Source organism: Ranitomeya imitator, chromosome 3, assembly GCF_032444005.1.
Source record: "Ranitomeya imitator isolate aRanImi1 chromosome 3, aRanImi1.pri, whole genome shotgun sequence".
Classification (NCBI taxonomy): domain Eukaryota; kingdom Metazoa; phylum Chordata; class Amphibia; order Anura; family Dendrobatidae; genus Ranitomeya; species Ranitomeya imitator.
The window spans coordinates 331,522,906-331,540,918 of NC_091284.1; the positions used below are offsets into that span (position 1 = coordinate 331,522,906).

General features: G+C 47.0%; 1 protein-coding gene across 1 annotated transcript in view; it reads left to right on the top strand.

The window, feature by feature from the left end:
* The first annotated feature begins 3,891 nt into the window (after positions 1 to 3,891).
* TMEM222 (transmembrane protein 222) overlaps positions 3,892 to 18,013 on the top strand; it is a 65,785-nt gene continuing 51,663 nt past the window's right edge. The window contains exons 1-2 of the mRNA XM_069756729.1: positions 3,892 to 4,041; positions 7,381 to 7,465. Coding sequence (XP_069612830.1) covers positions 3,920 to 4,041; positions 7,381 to 7,465 — 207 coding nt within the window. The 5' untranslated portion in view covers positions 3,892 to 3,919. The remainder of the gene's footprint in view (positions 4,042 to 7,380; positions 7,466 to 18,013) is intronic.

Sequence of the window (18,013 nt, forward strand, 5' to 3'; positions counted from 1 at the left end):
AGGACTTTACCTCCCTCTGAGCTGCACCAGTTAACTGGCCAGTGAGGATGCTGACCTTTTGATTCTCAGAGAGGGGGTACACTTCAAACAAACTGCAGAGTCTCTCCTTAAGATTGCTCAGGGTGCACAACTCCCCCGAGTACTGGGATAACCAGGCTGCTCCCGGTATGCACGGCATTTATAACGTCATTATGGGAGCTGTGGCTGCCTCTGGATCTCGTTGGTCTATAGGGGCTGCGTCCATCACTGGGTCAGGCGGTATTATTGGAGCTGCGGCCACCGCTTGGTCTGGCTGTATCATGGGGGCTGCGGCTGCGATGACCACTGGACTTCCACCTGGATTGGACATGTCCCCCCCCCCAGTTAACCTCAGCCAGGCCCTGCGTTCCATTACCGGAGTGAGTGGCTGCTCCACCCGTGGACTGGATGGTGCTCCTTCTGGTTCTCCAGTCCGGGGCCTCCTGCTTTTTCATCTGTGCACAACCTCCTCTTTAGCTCCGCCCATGAAGAAACACCTCCTCTGCTCCTCGCACGCTGCGAGGCGCGGCAATGGCGGCTATCACACAGCTCAATAAAGTTTATGGCACACAGCACCCGGTGGTACCGGGCTGCGATATCCGATTTGTGATGCCAAAATAGAGTGCCTGCTAGGACCGTGGGGGTACTCAGGCCGGGTCCGGCGGTACTAAAATGGGTGGTTACAGGAGTGGTGACCCGGTCCGTGGACCTGGGCATCCAACAAAAATGATGAAGGGAAGTGGAAAATAAAGTCTATGGGGGATAATTCATGACACCACCTGTGGTGTTTGGCAAGGATGGCTGACGCTGCTTTAAGGGACCTTTGGGGCAGATGGTAACGCAGCAAGTATGGTTCTGCTCCCCACAGGTGAAGCAAAGCCCCAGGGCTACCGATGCAGTTAGTAAGGGATGATAGACGGTGGGATGCAGGACTGAGGGTGCAGATAATAATTGGAGGACACAGGGATTCCAGTTTCCTTTACCTTTTACTGGTGAATTGCAGGTTCAGTCCGGGGCACAGGTTACAGGTGTTGATGGGGTCTGGGCAGCCTGGGAGTAACTTGGGATCCACCTAGCCTGGTGGGTTCGGAGGCATTCCTTTTGCGCTGAATTCTCTGTCACTTGCTGCCTGAAGCTTTACACAAGTTCCTCTCAGTGTCTGTTACACCTAACCTGTATGGTTGACAGCATGAGCCTTTCATGGGCACTGTCTTCTCACTGGCAGCCCCAGGCTTCTGACCTGCTGTGGTGCCTCCCAGTGTCAGATGGGCCAGGAGACCTGCAATCTCCTGCCCTCCGGTTCTAGTTTCTGGGCCTTTAGTAACCGTGCAACCACAGACTCCGGTGTCCGGTTTCTCTTGCGCTTAATCCTGGGAAGAGCTCAGTCACAGCCCTACGCCCAGTCTCTCTCTTCACATGCTCCCTCTCCCTTCACTGTATCACATAGAACTCATAACCCCGCCTCCAGACCAGAACTTATAGGGAAGTTCCCCTGCAACCCGGTTTAGAGCTCCCCCTTCTGGACTTGAGTCAGGAAGGTGTTGTATGTCAGTATTACCTGATTAGGGGTTCCCTCCTTGCTTCCAGGCATGACATTACCCCCTCACCCGTGAGAATGGCAATGTCATTGTGGCAACCAGACTCCTGGGGTGCCACACTATCGCGGGAAAATTTGCTCACCTCAGTTGCACTTGCTTCACTGCTTATGCTATATAGCTATGCTGTTCATGATTAAGTTTGGCTATATGCTTTTGATGAACAACTGGCGCAGTATTAATGGTGTATAATATTTCCCTGCTTAGAACAATTTGCAGGATTAAGAACAAAACAATATTATGAGCCCTGAGAAGGGCTTTTGGTATGATTTGCAGCAGAAAGGTTGTGCAATTAACCCTATCTGGTCCTACACTATCCCTTTGGCCGGTGTCACACTTGCGAGTCTCTTGCATCAATTCTTGGCACTGCCGCTGGCTGTTCGGACAGGAGCATTCAGCTACATAGAAATACATGCAGCAGCACGCTCCGGTCCCAAGTGCGGCCGGCAGTGCCGGGTATTCATGTGTGAGTTTCTCGCATTGCACATGCAAGTGTGACCCTGGCATTTGGCACAATCTCTCCCTAAGGCCGGAATCACACTTGCGAGAAACTCGCACGAGTCTCGCATCTCAATACCCGGCACTGCCACAGGCACTTGGACCGGAGCGTTCAGCTGCATAGTAATACATGCAGCCGCACACTCCGGTCTCGATTGTCGGCGGCAGTGCCGGGTATTGAGATGCGAGACTCGTGCAAGTTTCTCACAAGTGTGATCCCAGCCTAAGTGCTGCTAACAGCAGTATGAATATTGATTATAATTGCCCTAATAAGGGCTGTTGATGCAGTTGAAAGAAATGCAAATGGTGCTTAACCCCTGCTTATACGCAGCTAAAACTGAGCCTAGCTCAGCACCTCTCCCTGCTCTGCCTGTGTCTGTTGGTACACTGTGCCAAGCATGGCGTCAAGGGTCTTACTGTATATAGACCTGATGACGCTATACGGCCAGCCAATCACAGTAGTGCCGCAACCAAGATTTTTACAGCATTACAGTGACTGGCAGGCAATCCCCGTACGTTTATTGGCTGTTTAAGAAACATGTGGGGCGGTGACTTGAGCTGCCGTGTGACCGTTCAAAAATACTCGTCGAGTAATGAGCATCCCAAGCACACTGATACTCGAGCTAGTAATGAGCAGTGACGAGCATGCTCGCTCATCACTAATATTCCCACATAATCTATTTGTAAAACTCGGTGTGTCTTTGTATAATATTTGGGGCACCATATACAGGATGCATGTTGTGTGGATCTTGAAAATGATAATGTGCATTTGCCAATCCTTTGCACGGCCAGGATCTCCATGCAGGCCAAGTTATTGTAGATATGTAGCCACATAGCACTGCAAATGGCATGTGGCCACAAATCACGGTGCAGCCTGGTACTATCATCATACACTATTATTTTTGTATATGGATTTTTGAGGAGATTCCGCTCCACAATGGCTAGAATAAATCCTCTTAGTAATTTTACGTATTCTAAATATACAAAAACTGCAGCACATACCATTTAACATGGAGCCACGTAGGTTCCTTCGGTCAGATCACATCTAGTGATGAGCAAGTATACTCGTTGCTCGGGTTTTGTTAGTGCTCGGAGATTTCGTTTTTGTCGACACAGCTGCATGATTTACATCTGGTAGCCAGCCTGAGTACGTGTGGGGGTTGCCTGGTTGCTAAGAAATCCCCACATGCAATCATGCTAGACAGCAGCCGTAAATCATGCAGCTGCACCAACAAAAACTAACCGAGCACTAATAAATACTCGGAGACCAAAACCCGAGCAAGGCGAATACTCGCTCATCCCTGATCCCCACCAATCTAACCCAACAAGAGCATAGCATGTCCATTCTGATGTAATCACAATGCCATACAAATATTGGGGAACACTACAATTTTATGAACCAGGCCATCTTATTTCGTTGACACCATTTTGGAATAGGAGGCAACAAGTAGATTGTGGACTGCTAGGAGTCAAGAGTTCGCCACGAGTCTGGAAATACCCGAACTGTCCACTAAGGGGCAGTGTAGCTCATGAAATCACCAAGTACGTGATACATGTAAACTATGCGGACTTGGTGTTCGGTATGTGGCTGTAGGAAAGTCACGTGGAGAGACCGTGGCAGAGGAATTAGGCCTGACTAGACTGAGGAAAGCCGCCTGAAGCATGACCGGTGTTACGTCACGCCTGGCATATGAAGCTGCACTGGGGGACTGGCAGTGATGGCGGAAGTGTATACCGAGGAAAGCCTGAAGTATATCGGATGTTACGTCACGCCTGGCATATGAAGCTGCACTGGGGGACTGGCAGTGATGGCGGAAGTGGAGGTGTTGCTGCCCGTGATGGCGGAAGTGGCAGAGGAGAAAATGAAGCCAGATCCCGAGAGAAGTCGCTTTCCTTATTGTGTAGTATGGACCCCAATTCCAGTGCTGACGTAAGGACGCGGCATAACATGGCCGGTGGCTTCTGTCCATAGACGTGTGCGTGTTGTCCGCCTCCGAACCACCTTCCCAGTACCTCTGCTTGTTGTTAGTGTGTGGGATCTGAGCCCCTGCTAGTCCTACATGGCTGGGGTCAGTACAGCAGCCATAGCTTTAACTCTTCCACAGACATGCACACTTGCTTTTCAATGGTATTTTTTGTATGTTTTTTTCTGCAGAAGGGTTAATAATAAGGGTATGTGTCCACGGTCCGTAATGACGGTGCTTTTGATGGAGCGAAAAACTCGCTTTGCCCAAAGCGCCGCACCTTATGTACGTGCGGTGATTCTGGATGTGTTCATTGCACACATCTGGAATCTCCGCACCGCATACATTGGACCCTGTGATTTACCTTGCGGCGACGGAGCTTCGCCGCAAGGTAAACAGACATGCTGCGTTCTAAAAAGACGCACCGCGTCCGTAAACGCAGGGCCGCCGGGTGCGTGTTTGCACGCATAGTGGAGACGGGGTGTCATAAAATCCCCTCCACTATGCTGTAACTGCTGGACGCTGCGGGTTGAACGCTGCGGTTGTACACAGCATCCAATCCACAGCTAAACCGGATGTCATACTGAACGTGGACACGTACCCTTAGTGTTTTTTTTTCTCCTCCGTGTTTGATATGGCTCAATGGTATTTGAAGGAGATTTGAATAAACCTCATTAATTTTACTCCATCTTGGATCCTGACGTTGTTTCTCTTCCATCATGAAGCACAGAACTTCTCATTATACCGTCATTATGATTCACTAGATGAGGCTAGTGTTGACGTACCGATGGGGGCAGGCTTTGCAGTACTGAGAATCTCTTGTTCCCAAGCGATGCTCCATACAAAATTTGCCCCATATAATGCTCCATAAAGGTTGATTATGGCCCCATAAGATCCATAGAAACATTTGCCCCATATAATGCTGCATAATGGTTGATTATGGCCCCATAAGATGCTCCATAGAAAATGTGCCCCAGATAATGCTTCATAATGGTTGATTATAGCTCCATAGAAACATTTGCCCCATATAATGCTGCATAATGGTTGATTATGGTCCCATAAGATGCTCCATAGAAAATGTGCCCCATATAATGCTGCATAATGGTTGATTATAGCTCCATAGAAACATTTGCCCCATATAATCCAGCATAATGGTTGATTATGGCCCCATAAAATGCTCCATAGAAAATGTGCCCCATATAATGCTGCATAAAGGTTAATAATGGCCCCATAAGATGCTCCATAGAAACATGTGCGTCATATGCTGTTGCTGCGATAAACAAAGACATACCTCTTGTCCTGAGCACAGGATCTCACAGGGGAAGGGGCGCCTCAACTTCGCTCACCTCAGAGGAGGGGAGAGAAGGACACAGGAGGGGGCGGCTTTCTGGCGCCACCACTTGCCTTAGGTCAGTCAGGGAACTGCACTGAGGGCAAATAGTCCTCGGAAAGGCTTCCCTTATAAGTATGAGTTAGTGAGGCGCTCCCAGTGAGGGGGAATATATATCACCAGTTCAGGCTGGGGATATATGTCTAAACCTCCTGGCCGTCACTGCCAGAACTCCTCACTAAAACAATACGGTATTCTGCCACCAGTTCCTCATTTAAAATAAGCCCAAATTCACCATTCACAGACAAGGGCACTGCAGCATCTCCTCATCAGTCACCGAACTACCCAGTCTGTTATGTAGCAATATAAGTAGTGATGAGCGAATATACCGTACTCGTTACTCGAGATTTCCCGAGCATGCTCAGGTGACCTCCGAGTATTTTTTAGTGCTCGTAGATTTAGTTTTCCTCACCTCAGCTGAATGATTTACATCTCTTAGCCAGCTTGATTACATGTGGGCATTCCCTAGCAACCAGGCAACCCCCACATGTACTTATGCTGGCTAACAGATGTAAATCATTCAGCTGCGGCTAAATCATTCAGCTGCGGCAATGAAAACTAAATTTCCGAGCACTAAAAAATACTCGGAGATCACCCAAACATGCTCGGGAAATCTTGAGTAACGAGTAAATTCGCTCATCACTAAATATAAGGTATATTTGCACTTTAGGCTTGGCTTATTTTTGCCTATGGCTGAACAATGAACCCCCCAAAATTAATGTTACTGGTGTGCCTTTGGTACCCTAGTCCAACTCTGCTTGCTATGCTTTTCCTTAAATCTCTGTTTATATACTGCAGCCCAAAGCGAGCACCACGGTCCTCCCTGCTGCCCCCTGAGTCGCGGCGCTGCCCCCTGAGTCGCGGCGCTGCCCCCTGAGTCGCGGCGCTGCCCCCTGAGTCGCGGCGCTGCCCCCTGAGTCGCGGCGCTGCCCCCTGAGTCGCGGCGCTGCCCCCTGAGTCGCGGCGCTGCCCCCTGAGTCGCGGCGCTGCCCCCTGAGTCGCGGCGCTGCCCCCCGCTGTCCCTGAGTCGTGGCGCTGCTACCCCACCTACTCGATGCCACAGATAAATGGTGGCTTTATGAAAAATACTGTAAGGAAGTTGGCAGCAGAATCCGGACCTCTGCCACGTCCTGCTTACAGATGATGTTCTCTCAGCCCTCAGCAGTAGGGCATCCTTTACACTACAATTTGTATCTTTTGACATTAGTTTGGCGTGCAGTAAGATTCTGACAGGCCACAATTATTAGTCAGTGGTGCCTCTTTGGATCATGGCAATGGATCCAACTAAAACGTAAAAATCCCCCCACTTTTTTCCCTTTCAGTCACCATTATCTTTTTGTATGATGGGGAATCGCAGAAACCTCTTGCTGTAGCAGTGATCTCTTTAGAAACCCTTTCCTAGGTACTGGGGCAAAAGACATTTAATAGGTGGCTCCTGCCAAATATAAGTGAATTCAGACGGCCATATTTCAGTGCGCTTATATGAACCACAATACCCGGTCCAACCATGGGTCTCCTGACTGGAGCTAATAGCCTCAAAGGCTTATATAAGGCTGCTGTTAAGTGGGGTCTGGCAAATTGTGGACCGCCCTGGCAATGCAGTCTGTATACGGACGTTTGGGTTCAGCCTCGTACTGTATTTTTGTCCCCACATTGCAAATGACCCCAGATTCTGTGAATGGTAATTTGAACGAACCTTCCTCCCGGTTATGACTACATGTTGATGAAAGTAACAAAGTGCCAAATCAACTTATAGAATTATTTGGTGCCATTTGCAGGCAAATTATCATCCTGTATAAAAGGACCATTGCTTCGACAGTTTGAGAGTCCCCTATGCATCAAAAGTATTAATCACGTGTTCTTTCTGTACATTTTATGTTAAGTGAATGTTACAATATATGTGTTACTTTTTCAGGTGGCTTTTCCCATTCATTGGTCATATGGGAATCTGCACGTCATCTGGTGTGATTCGAGACTTTGCTGGTCCCTATTACGTCTCTGTAAGTAAAAAATCTATTGTGAGCAAAAGCCAACATATTCTGTATATTACCATTCATCAATGAATTAAAAAAAAATCCATATTGTTAGTAGTGCTCATCTTCCAGAGTCCCACAGGAATATTTTCAAATCCACTAACTTGGCCACTGAGAATCTTAAGGTACCGTCACATTAAGCGACGCTGCAGCGATCCAGACAACGATCTCGATCGCTGCAGCGTCGCTGTTTGGTCACTGGAGACCTGTCACACAGACAGCTCTCCAGCGACCAACGATGCCGGTCCCCTGGTAACCAGGGTAAACATCGGGTTACTAAGCGCAGCGCCGCGCTTAGTAACCCGATGTTTACCCTGGTTACCAGCGTTAATGTAAAAAAAAAAAAAAAAAAAAAAAAAGCACTACATACTTACCTTCCGCTGTCTGTCCTCCGGCACTGTGCTTCTCTGCACTGACTGTGAGCGCCAGCCGGAAAGCACAGCGGTGACGTCACCACTGTGCTCTGCTTTCCCGCTGGCCGGCGCTCACAGTGCAGAGAAGCACAGCGCCGGAGGACAGACAGCGGAAGGTAAGTATGTAGTGTTTTTTTTTTTTTTAAGTTAACGCTGGTAACCAGGGTAAACATCGGGTTACTAAGCGCAGGGCCGCGCTTAGTAACCCGATGTTTACCCTGGTTACCAGCGTTAACTTAAAAAAAACAAACGCTGGTAACCAGGGTAAACATCGGGTTACTAAGCGCGGCCCTGCGCTTAGTAACTCGATGTTTACCCTGGTTACCAGTGAAGACCTCGCTGAATCGGCGTCACACACGCTGATTCAGCGATGTCTGCAGGGAGTCCAGAGACGAAATAAAGTTCTGGACTTTCTGCTCCGACCAATGATGGCACAGCAGGATCCAGATCGCTGCTGCGTGTCAAACACAACGATATCGCTATCCAGGACGCTGCAACGTCACGGATCGCTAGCGATATCGTTGAGTGTGAAGGTATCTTTACTTCTGGCTAAGGAGTAAAAGCATAGTCTGTGTTAAATACATTTCCATTAATCTGGTGTTTCTAAAAACATATTTGTAAAAATTCTTTAAGGGGAACTTGTCAGGTCAGAATTCCCCTGCTAAGGCTACTTTCACACTAGCGTCGGAATCTCCTCGTCGCAATGCGTCGGGCAGAGATTCCGATGCTAGCGTTTGACGCACTGCACAACGGGTGCAGTGGATGCATTTCTCCGGCGCATCCGCTGCCCCATTGTGAGGTGCGGGGAGGTGGGGGCGGAGTTCCGGCCGCGCATGCGCGGTCGGAAAAAGCGGTCCGCGAGGAGCAAAAAACGTTACATGTAACGTTTTTTGCTCCCGGCGGTCCGCCACAACACGGCGCAACCGTCGCACGACGGTTGCGACGTGTGGCAAAACGTCGCTAATGTTAACCTATGGGGCAAAAATGCATCCTGCAAACAACTTTGCAGGATGCGTTTTTTGCCATAAACGACGCATTGCGACGTCTGGCAAAAAACGCCATTGTGAAAGTGGCCTAAGTGATAGTAGAGTAGGGTAGGGATTATAATTACCTTCCAGATCATGTCTGTGTCTCAGTCAGTGGTATAAAAAGAAAATGTATCTTTTACCAGCACTGCTCCGCGCACTGTTCCAGCCACAGAATCTTTGAATGTTAGAGTTGGAAGGGACCTCAAGGGTCATCGTGTCCAACCCCCTGCTCAATGCAGGATTCACTAAACCATCTCTGACCAGCCTCTGTTTGGAGACTTACATTTAAGAAGAACTCACCATCTCTCATGGCAGCATGTTCCACTCAGTGATCACCCTCGCTTTTGAAAAAGTGTTTTTTTTTTCTAATATCTAATCTGTATCTTCTCGTGTTTCCCTGTGAAAATGAGAATAAGGGTTATGGCTCTACACTGTGACATCCCTTCAGATATTTGTAGACAGCTATGAAGTCTCCTCTTAGCCTTCTTTTTTGCAAGCTAAACATTCCCAGATCCTTTAACTGTTCCTCGTAGGACATACTTTGCAGTCTCCTCACCATCCTGATAGCTCTTCTCTGAACTTGCTCCAGTTTTTCAATGTCCTTTTTTTTTTTTTTTTTTTTAAACGTGGTGCCCACTCTGGACACAGTATTCCAGATGAGGCCTGACCAAGGAGGAATAGAGGGGGAGAATTACTTCACGTGATCTAGACTGTTTCTCTAAGGCTACTTTCACACATCAGATTTTTAGCGCCTTGCCGATTCCAGCGCCGCAGAGCCGGATTGCAAATAATAATAAAATAAAAAAAAAAAGTGCAAGTGCTTACACGATGACAACCACCGCCCTGACTCTCACGCCGGCGACCCTGGGAGCTGCTCTGAGGACCTCTGAATCGAGCACCAGAATCAGAAGACTATAAGAAAAAAAGTAAAAAATGATATGCTTGTATGTTGGTTTTTTAGGTGTTGTGTGCACTGTTATGTCTATAGTGATCAGTTTGCATGTGTTGAGTGCAGTGTTCTTTCTGTAATGATCTTTTGTTTTTATGTGTTGGGTGTTGTGTGAGGTTGTGGTTCCGCGATGCATGCAAGAAACTTACCAATTGCGATCCCACTCCAGGTCTCTCTCCACCCCTTCGGTCTCCTTCTGGAAGCACCTCTTCTGCTGCAGCTTCCTGTTATACAAAAATGATAGATTGATAAATACATTCATTAATAAAATATATACAGTACAGACCAAAAGTTTGGACACACCTCATTTAAAGATTTTTCTGTATTTTCATGACTATGAAAATTGTACGTTCATACTGACGGCATCAAAACTATGAATTAACACATGTGGAATTATAGGTGGCTACTTTGAAGAACCTAGAATATGACATATTTTCAGTTGTTTCACACGTTTTTGTTAAATATATAATTCCACATGTGTTAATTCATAGTTTTGATGCCTTCAGTATCAACGTACATTTTATATAGTAAAAAAAAAAAAATATTCACTAAAAACAAAACTTGTATTTACCTCAGGGAGCTGCCGACGTGGGGGAGGGCTCCCAGAAGAAGACATGGCTGAGATGCTCTCTTTGGCTGGCAGGCTCCCTTTATGGCTGGAAATGAGTGAGGGCCTCACTGGCATTGTTAATATATGTGTCCTGGGGGCAGGCCAATTGGTTCTGAGCATGCTCAGATTAAAAAACCGGATCAGGCCACCGGATCTGGCTTTTTCCGGATCTGGTGCATTCTGGCGTCCATAGACATGCATTGTAGCGAAAAGTCAGAATCGCCGGATTCGGCTTTTTCGTCGCAGACAAAAAACATTACTGTAGACGTTTTATTCCAGATGCCGGAATCGAAATTTTCGCCGGATTCGGAAAACAACGGAAGGAACGGTGGGCCATGCGGCACAATCCGGCACTAATACTATGGGGAAAAACCGGATCTGGTTTTTAATTTCGCCGCTTCCGTTTTTTTAAAAAATAGCCGTAATTGGCCGGAATGAAAAAACCTGATGTGTGAAAGTAGCCTTAATACAGCCCATAATTGTTTGCCTTTTTTTGCTGCTGCGTCACATTCATGTGCAGTCTCTGTGATCTATTAGGGTATGTGCACACGTTGTGGATTTGCCTGTGGAATTTTCTGTGCAGATTCTTTCTCTCTTGCCAGAAAACGCAGGTGTGGATTTGATGCTTTTTGATGCGTTTTTTTCATACAGATTTGTATGCGTTTTTTAAAGCTATATAAAGATCTATTATTGAATAAAAAAAATTGAGATGTCATTTTTTTTGTCCAACCTCTTCTTTTACATATTCCATTTGAATAATAATGTTTACACACACACAGATCTATAGATGGATAGATCTATAAACAGTAGATAAGTAGATCTATCTATCAATCTATACATATATCCATCCATCTATCGATATATTTATAGATATATCTATCTACCGTATTTTTCAAATTATGAGACGCACAAGAGATCTCGAGATCGAGATCTCGGCGACAAGATCTCGATCTGCGTATGCGCCACTGGGGACACAGCTCCGCACTGCCACTGGGACACTCGCAGCGGCGTGACACACTTTTTAACACCCACTCATCCCAGCCTGCGGCAACGCTCCACTCCTGCCTCCTCCACCAGCGACCCTGGAACCCCCGCCTCACTGCAGCCACCACCCCGGTAAGCAATAAGTCTTGGGACCTAACGTTTATGTCACTTAGTGTGTCCTCCATACTGGCCCTCTCCTGTTTGTTTGTTTTTTTTTTTTTGTTCAAATCTTTGAGAGCCATGGCATGTGCATCCGTCCAATGATATGGATATGTACTTTTTTGACCTGATTACCTATGGTCATTATGAGGCCTGTAATGACTGATTATTCCACCTCCAGACTCTGGATGTATCAGTGTTTATTGATGTATACACTCGGGCCTTTATTTTCACATTTAAGGCTACAGAGGGTATCCCCTTTAACCCTCCCCCCCCCCCCCTCCTTCTTTTCTGTATATTATTGATGCAGAAAATCCTGATTACTGTAAAAGAACTTTATTCAGACTCCCATGACAGCACACGAGAGAGGGGATCTGCCCTTAAGGAACAGGAAACCTACAGATACAAAAGGGCGGCACCTCTCCCCATGCATCAGTTGGTTTCCTGTTCCTGAAGGGACTGGATGCCTATAGCAAGTTCTACAGGAGTCCAGGCCGGCCGGACCGATTCTGGTGGCGAGGGGGTCTCCCACCTCGGCCGGTGCGGGTACCTGAGGTAGTCACGGTGGCCCTGGCAGGGCGGCACGGCGGTGACTAGGCAGCGAGGAGCGGTCGCCAGGGGGTGTCCGGTCTCCGGAGCCAGCGTAGGGTAAGTATGGCGCCCTTCCCGTGTGCTGTGGGTCTCTCTGTGCGGAGGGGGGGCGACAGCGTCTAGGGGGCGCCGATCGGAATGTAGCTGGTCCAGCCTCGGCGTTCCACGATGGCTGCAGCGCTGACAGGAAGCGCCGTAAGCTGTGGTGACGTCGGGGGGCGGAGCCGGCGACGACTTCCGGGTCGATGAGCTCCTGCGCAGGGGCTCCAAGATGGCGGCGCCCACCGGAGATCATGCCGCAATCCCTCCTGAGCGTCGGTTGATCCCCCACAGCTGCGGGAGGGCGGGAAAATTAAACCAACAAGCTGAGCAAGGTGCGCTGACCGAAGGAGGGGCTTTATAAGGCGGCTCCAGCAGCGTGTTCCCGGGTTCTGGCTCCAAATTACTAAAGATGGAGTCGGATCAGGATCAGCAGGTTGTTCTGCTGGAACAAGCATCCCAGAAACCCAAGGAGAAGGAACACGAAAAGAGGAGCGATGGTTCGGGCCGCAGAAGCTCCTCCAGACAGGGGTCTGGAGGGTCAGCCAAAAAGGATCCCCCTCGTACTTGGGTATTTCTTGGTGTGTGCAGCCACTGGTAAGTGATCTTCGAGAAAGTTCACTTAGTGACTAGTCTCCCCTCATATGTTTTATGCAGGGAAGGAAAAACGTCAGTAAGGCGAAGCATAGGGAATGTGCCATCTGCGGGGTTCCCTTGCCTGACTCACACCCTAAAAAACTATGTGACCCCCTGTATCCAGCAGACGGTGAGGTTCTGGAAGGAGGGGAGGGGGTATAGCATGTAGATCTTACACTCTAGTCTACCTTACTTATCCCCTTAGGTAGCCGAAGAATCCTCTTCTATTACGGCCAGTCTAAAAGAAATGATTAGAATGGAGGTTAAGGAGTCCTTTAAAAACCTTTCACAGTCAGGAGGTTCTAGGCAGAGAACTGAGTGGGCATCTGATTCATCTGTGGAAAAGGACAAGACTGAAGAATCGGACGATTCAGCAGCATCATCCTCCTCTTCGGAAGAAGACGCTGCTCGGTTTTGCTTACCCCTAGAAAGAATAGACAAATTGGTAAAGGCGGTCAGAGGCACAATGGGTATAACGGAACCCAAGCCTCAACTATCTAAAGAACAAATGATGTTCAGTGGATTAGAACAGAAAAAGTGCAGAGTCTTTCCTTTAAATGAGAAAATACAGGATCTTATTAACCCTGCTGTTCTGTTTAGATTTCACATACACTTGTACTGTTCCCGGTCATTTTTGACCGTCCTTATAAAATAATCATTTTTAGCTAATCTAAGTGTTTTTTTTAAACAGTTTTTGCACTATTATATTGCTTGTGAAGATGGTTGTTCAAATACCAGAAAAAAAAATAAATACAAAGCTTGTTTTATATTTTTTTTTATATCCAAAAGGGAACATGGTATTTTTTCGATTTTTGTAAAAATTGATTATTTTTGCAGATAAAAAAAAATCTTGATCTAAATGTTAACTATAAGTAATAATATCAAACATTATGTAGATATACTTTTTTCAAAGGCAAAAAAAAAGCTTTTTTCTCTATAAAATGGCAAAAAACGTTGTTTTTTATACACTTATACTGTTCCCGGTCATTTTTGACCGGACCTAACAAAGTTGTGATTTGTACCTAATTCAAGTGTTATTTGATTACCTGTTGCATTGTTTTACTGTATGTGAACATGGTTTTCAATAATCAGATGAAAAATTAAATCAAAAACTTTTATTTTTTGAATCAAATAAATTAACATTTTTTGCAATATTTGCTTCATATTGCACATAAAAACTTTTCTTTATTCTAAACTATATACAAACTTTTAAAAAAAAAAAAAAGGTTTTTTGTCAAAAACAAATGATAAATGCGATCAATGTATTACTTGCATTGATCACATGTATAATTTACATGACGCTTGCACAAGTATTTTGCACATTTGCAACACATAATATTAGATTTATGGTTACTGGACGTTGGACAGAATGAGCATCTTTTTCGCTTGCAGCTGGTTGCGATGGTGGAAGCCGTTTCAGTATCAGTGGTGGTCGAAGCTGTTGGCTCGCCGTCTCCACCATGCTCTCGAATTTGTCGGGCCACTTTTTCTGCACTCTCATTTCTTGGATTTCGTGGCCGTGTTTTTACATATGGATTAGTGAGAGACTTCCCCAATTCCTCAATAAAAAGCCGTCGTTTGTGTAATTTTTTTTCTTGCCATTTGGGGATTATTTCCCGCCACAATACAAAGGCATTATAGGCAGATACATCGATCAGGTTGTAAAAGAGAATCATAGGCCACCTATTTGTTTTTCTTTTACATGTATACGTGCCTACAAGCTGGTCTAATGTGTCAACAGCACCTTTAGTGGCGTTATAGTGAAGAATCATGTCTGGCTTTCTGTCATCTCTCTCACTTATTTTTGCATCATGGTGCTCATGAGGATAACTTGTTTATTTTTTTTGGGAACGTACGACACTACCGTAGTGTCCTTTGTAAAATAAAACATTGAACTGTGTACGTCTCTCTTATTGAGGATACCCTGTGGAAGTTCAGGTTTATTTTTTCGTACAGTACCCAGCATAGTTACCGTATATACTCGAGTATAAGCCGACCCCCCTAATTTTGCCACAAAAAACTGGGAAAACTTATTGACTCGAGTATAAGCCTAGGGTGGAAATGCAGCATTTACCGGTGAATTTCAAAAATAAAAATAGATCATTATTTCCCCATAGCTGTGCCATATAGTGCTCTGCATCGTTCATTATTTCCCCATAGCTGTGCCTCATATAGTGCTCTGCACCGTTCATTGTGCCCCATAGCTGTGCCATATACGGTGCTCTGCACCGTTCATTGTGCCCCATTGCTGTGCCATATACGGTGCTCTGCACCGTTCATTGTGCCCCATTGCTGTGCCATATACGGTGCTCTGCACCGTTCATTGTGCCCCATTGCTGTGCCATATACGGTGCTCTGCACCGTTCATTGTGCCCCATTGCTGTGCTGTGCCCCATTGCTGTGCCATATACGGTGCTCTGCACCGTTCATTGTGCCCCATTGCTGTGCCATATACGGTGCTCTGCACCGTTCATTGTGCCCCATTGCTGTGCCATATACGGTGCTCTGCACCGTTCATTGTGCCCCATTGCTGTGCCATATACGGTGCTCTGCACCGTTCATTGTGCCCCATTGCTGTGCCATATACGGTGCTCTGCACCGTTCATTGTGCCCCATATCTGTGCCCATATACGGTGCTCTGCACCGTTCATTGTGCCCCATTGCTGTGCCATATACGGTGCTCTGCACCGTTCATTGTGCCCCATATCTGTGCCCATATACGGTGCTCTGCACCGTTCATTGTGCCCCATTGCTGTGCCATATACGGTGCTTTGCACCGTTCATTGTGCCCCATTGCTGTGCCATATACGGTGCTCTGCACCGTTCATTGTGCCCCATATCTGTGCCCATATACGGTGCTCTGCACCGTTCATTGTGCCCCATTGCTGTGCCATATACGGTGCTTTGCACCGTTCATTGTGCCCCATTGCTGTGCCATATACGGTGCTCTGCACCGTTCATTGTGCCCCATTGCTGTGCCATATACGGTGCTCTGCACCGTTCATTGTGCCCCATATCTGTGCCCATATACGGTGCTCTGCACCGTTCATTGTGCCCCATTGCTGTGCCATATACGGTGCTTTGCACCGTTCCTTGTGCCCCATTGCTGTGCCATATACGGTGCTCTGCACCGTTCATTGTGCCCCATTGCTGTGCCATATACGGTGCTCTGCACTGTTCATTGTGCCCCATATCTGTGCCCATATACGGTGCTGTGCACCGTTCATTGTGCCCCATTGCTGTGCCATATACGGTGCTGTGCACCGTTCATTGTGCCCCATTGCTGTGCCATATACGGTGCTCTGCACCGTTCATTGTGCCCCATAGAAATCTCTGCCGCCGCTGCTGCAATAAAAAAAAAAAAACACATACCTCCCTTGATTGCAGCTCCCGGCGTCTCGTTCCGGCGCCTCCATCTTCCCGGCGTCTCCGCTCTGACTGATCAGGCAGAGGGCGCCGCGCACACTGTATGCGTCATCGCGCCCTCTGCCTGAACAGTCAGAGCGCAGACGCCGGGAAGATGGAGGCGCCGGCCGGGAAGATGGAGCGGCGCCCGGCGGCTGGAACGAGGACAGGTGAATATGCTATACTTGCCTAGTCCTGGCGATCCTCGCGCTGTCCCTCTGCCTGGTCTTCGGTGCCGCAGCTCTTCCTGTCAGCGGTCACCGGCACCGCTGATTAGAGGAATGAATAGGCGGCTCCGCCCCTATGGGAGGTGGAGCCGCTTATTCATATCTCTAATGAGCGGTCCCACGTGACCGCTGAAGAGGGGAAGAAGCTGCAGCACAGAAGCCCGTGGGACGGCAGGGACAGCGCGAGGATCGCTGGGACTAGGTAAGTATACCTCAGCGCCCTCACCCCCTCACCCGCCGACCCTGCCACCCCCATTGACTCGAGTATAAGCCGAGAGGGGCACTTTCAGCCCAAAAATTTGGGCTGAAAATCTCGGCTTATACTCGAGTATATACGGTATATTGTTTTTTTGTAACATCTGCCCCAATTGGTAGGATGTGAAGAAATTGTCACAGGTAACGTTTCTCCCTTTGAGTCCATGGGTCAAGTCCAAAACTACCCTCATGCCTTGGTTTTTTTCAGGTCTTTCTAGAGGGTTTTTTCCAATATATACTTGAACATTTGCAGCATATGATGTTTTACTGTCACACAGAGTCCAGATTTTTATACCGTATTTTGCTGGTTTACTTGGAATGTATTGCCTGAATGGGCACCTGCCTCTAAATGACACCAGCTGCTCATCAACAGTGACATTTTCTACGGTATTATAACATTTTGGGAGTATCTCGACCCATTTACTCCACAAATCCCTAATTGGGGCAAGTTTATCTGTGCTTCTTCTTTCAGATCTATCCGTTTTGTCATCAAACCGTAGAACTCTGGAAATTTCGTGGAATCTTTCTAAAGACATGGTGGCCCTAAATATATGGCGCCCCGTTTCCGAATTCCACAAACTTTTAGTGGACTCTCCATATGATTTGTATACTCCAGCTAATAGAAGTAACCCGATGTAAGCATTCATAGCCGTCACATCGAAGTTCTTCCATTTATCGCCATAAACCTTTTTTCCCTCAATGTTTGTCATTTGGATAAGTATATTTTGCATGGCTATATTTATGAATAATAGGAATGCCGATTGAATGTCATCAATTCTAGCAATTGCATATCTAGTGGGACCTGGAGTATCTGTGATGACATTTGATGAAGACCTTCTACCAGTCGGAGCAGGAGGCTGCAATTTCCAAACGACATCTTTGTTTTTTGAATTGATTTCTTGCGTCAGACCGGTTGTCGGGGTTTCCACATCAGATTCACCCTCAGAATCCGAGTTCTCGGCAATATCTTCATCCTCACTAATGTTGTCCTCCTCTTCGGAGACATTTTCAGGTGGGACATCCTCGTCTGTATCGGAGTCGTTTATAAACTCCTCTAATTCAGCTTGGGTGAAGTGTCTTCTTCTCATGCTGTAAGGCATCACTGTTGAATGAAAAAATAAAATATATCCATAAACAATGAATGAAAAAAAAAATCAAAACAATTTCGCAACAATACACACAATAACGTCCCGTCACACATTGAGATATGCCCTGTGAT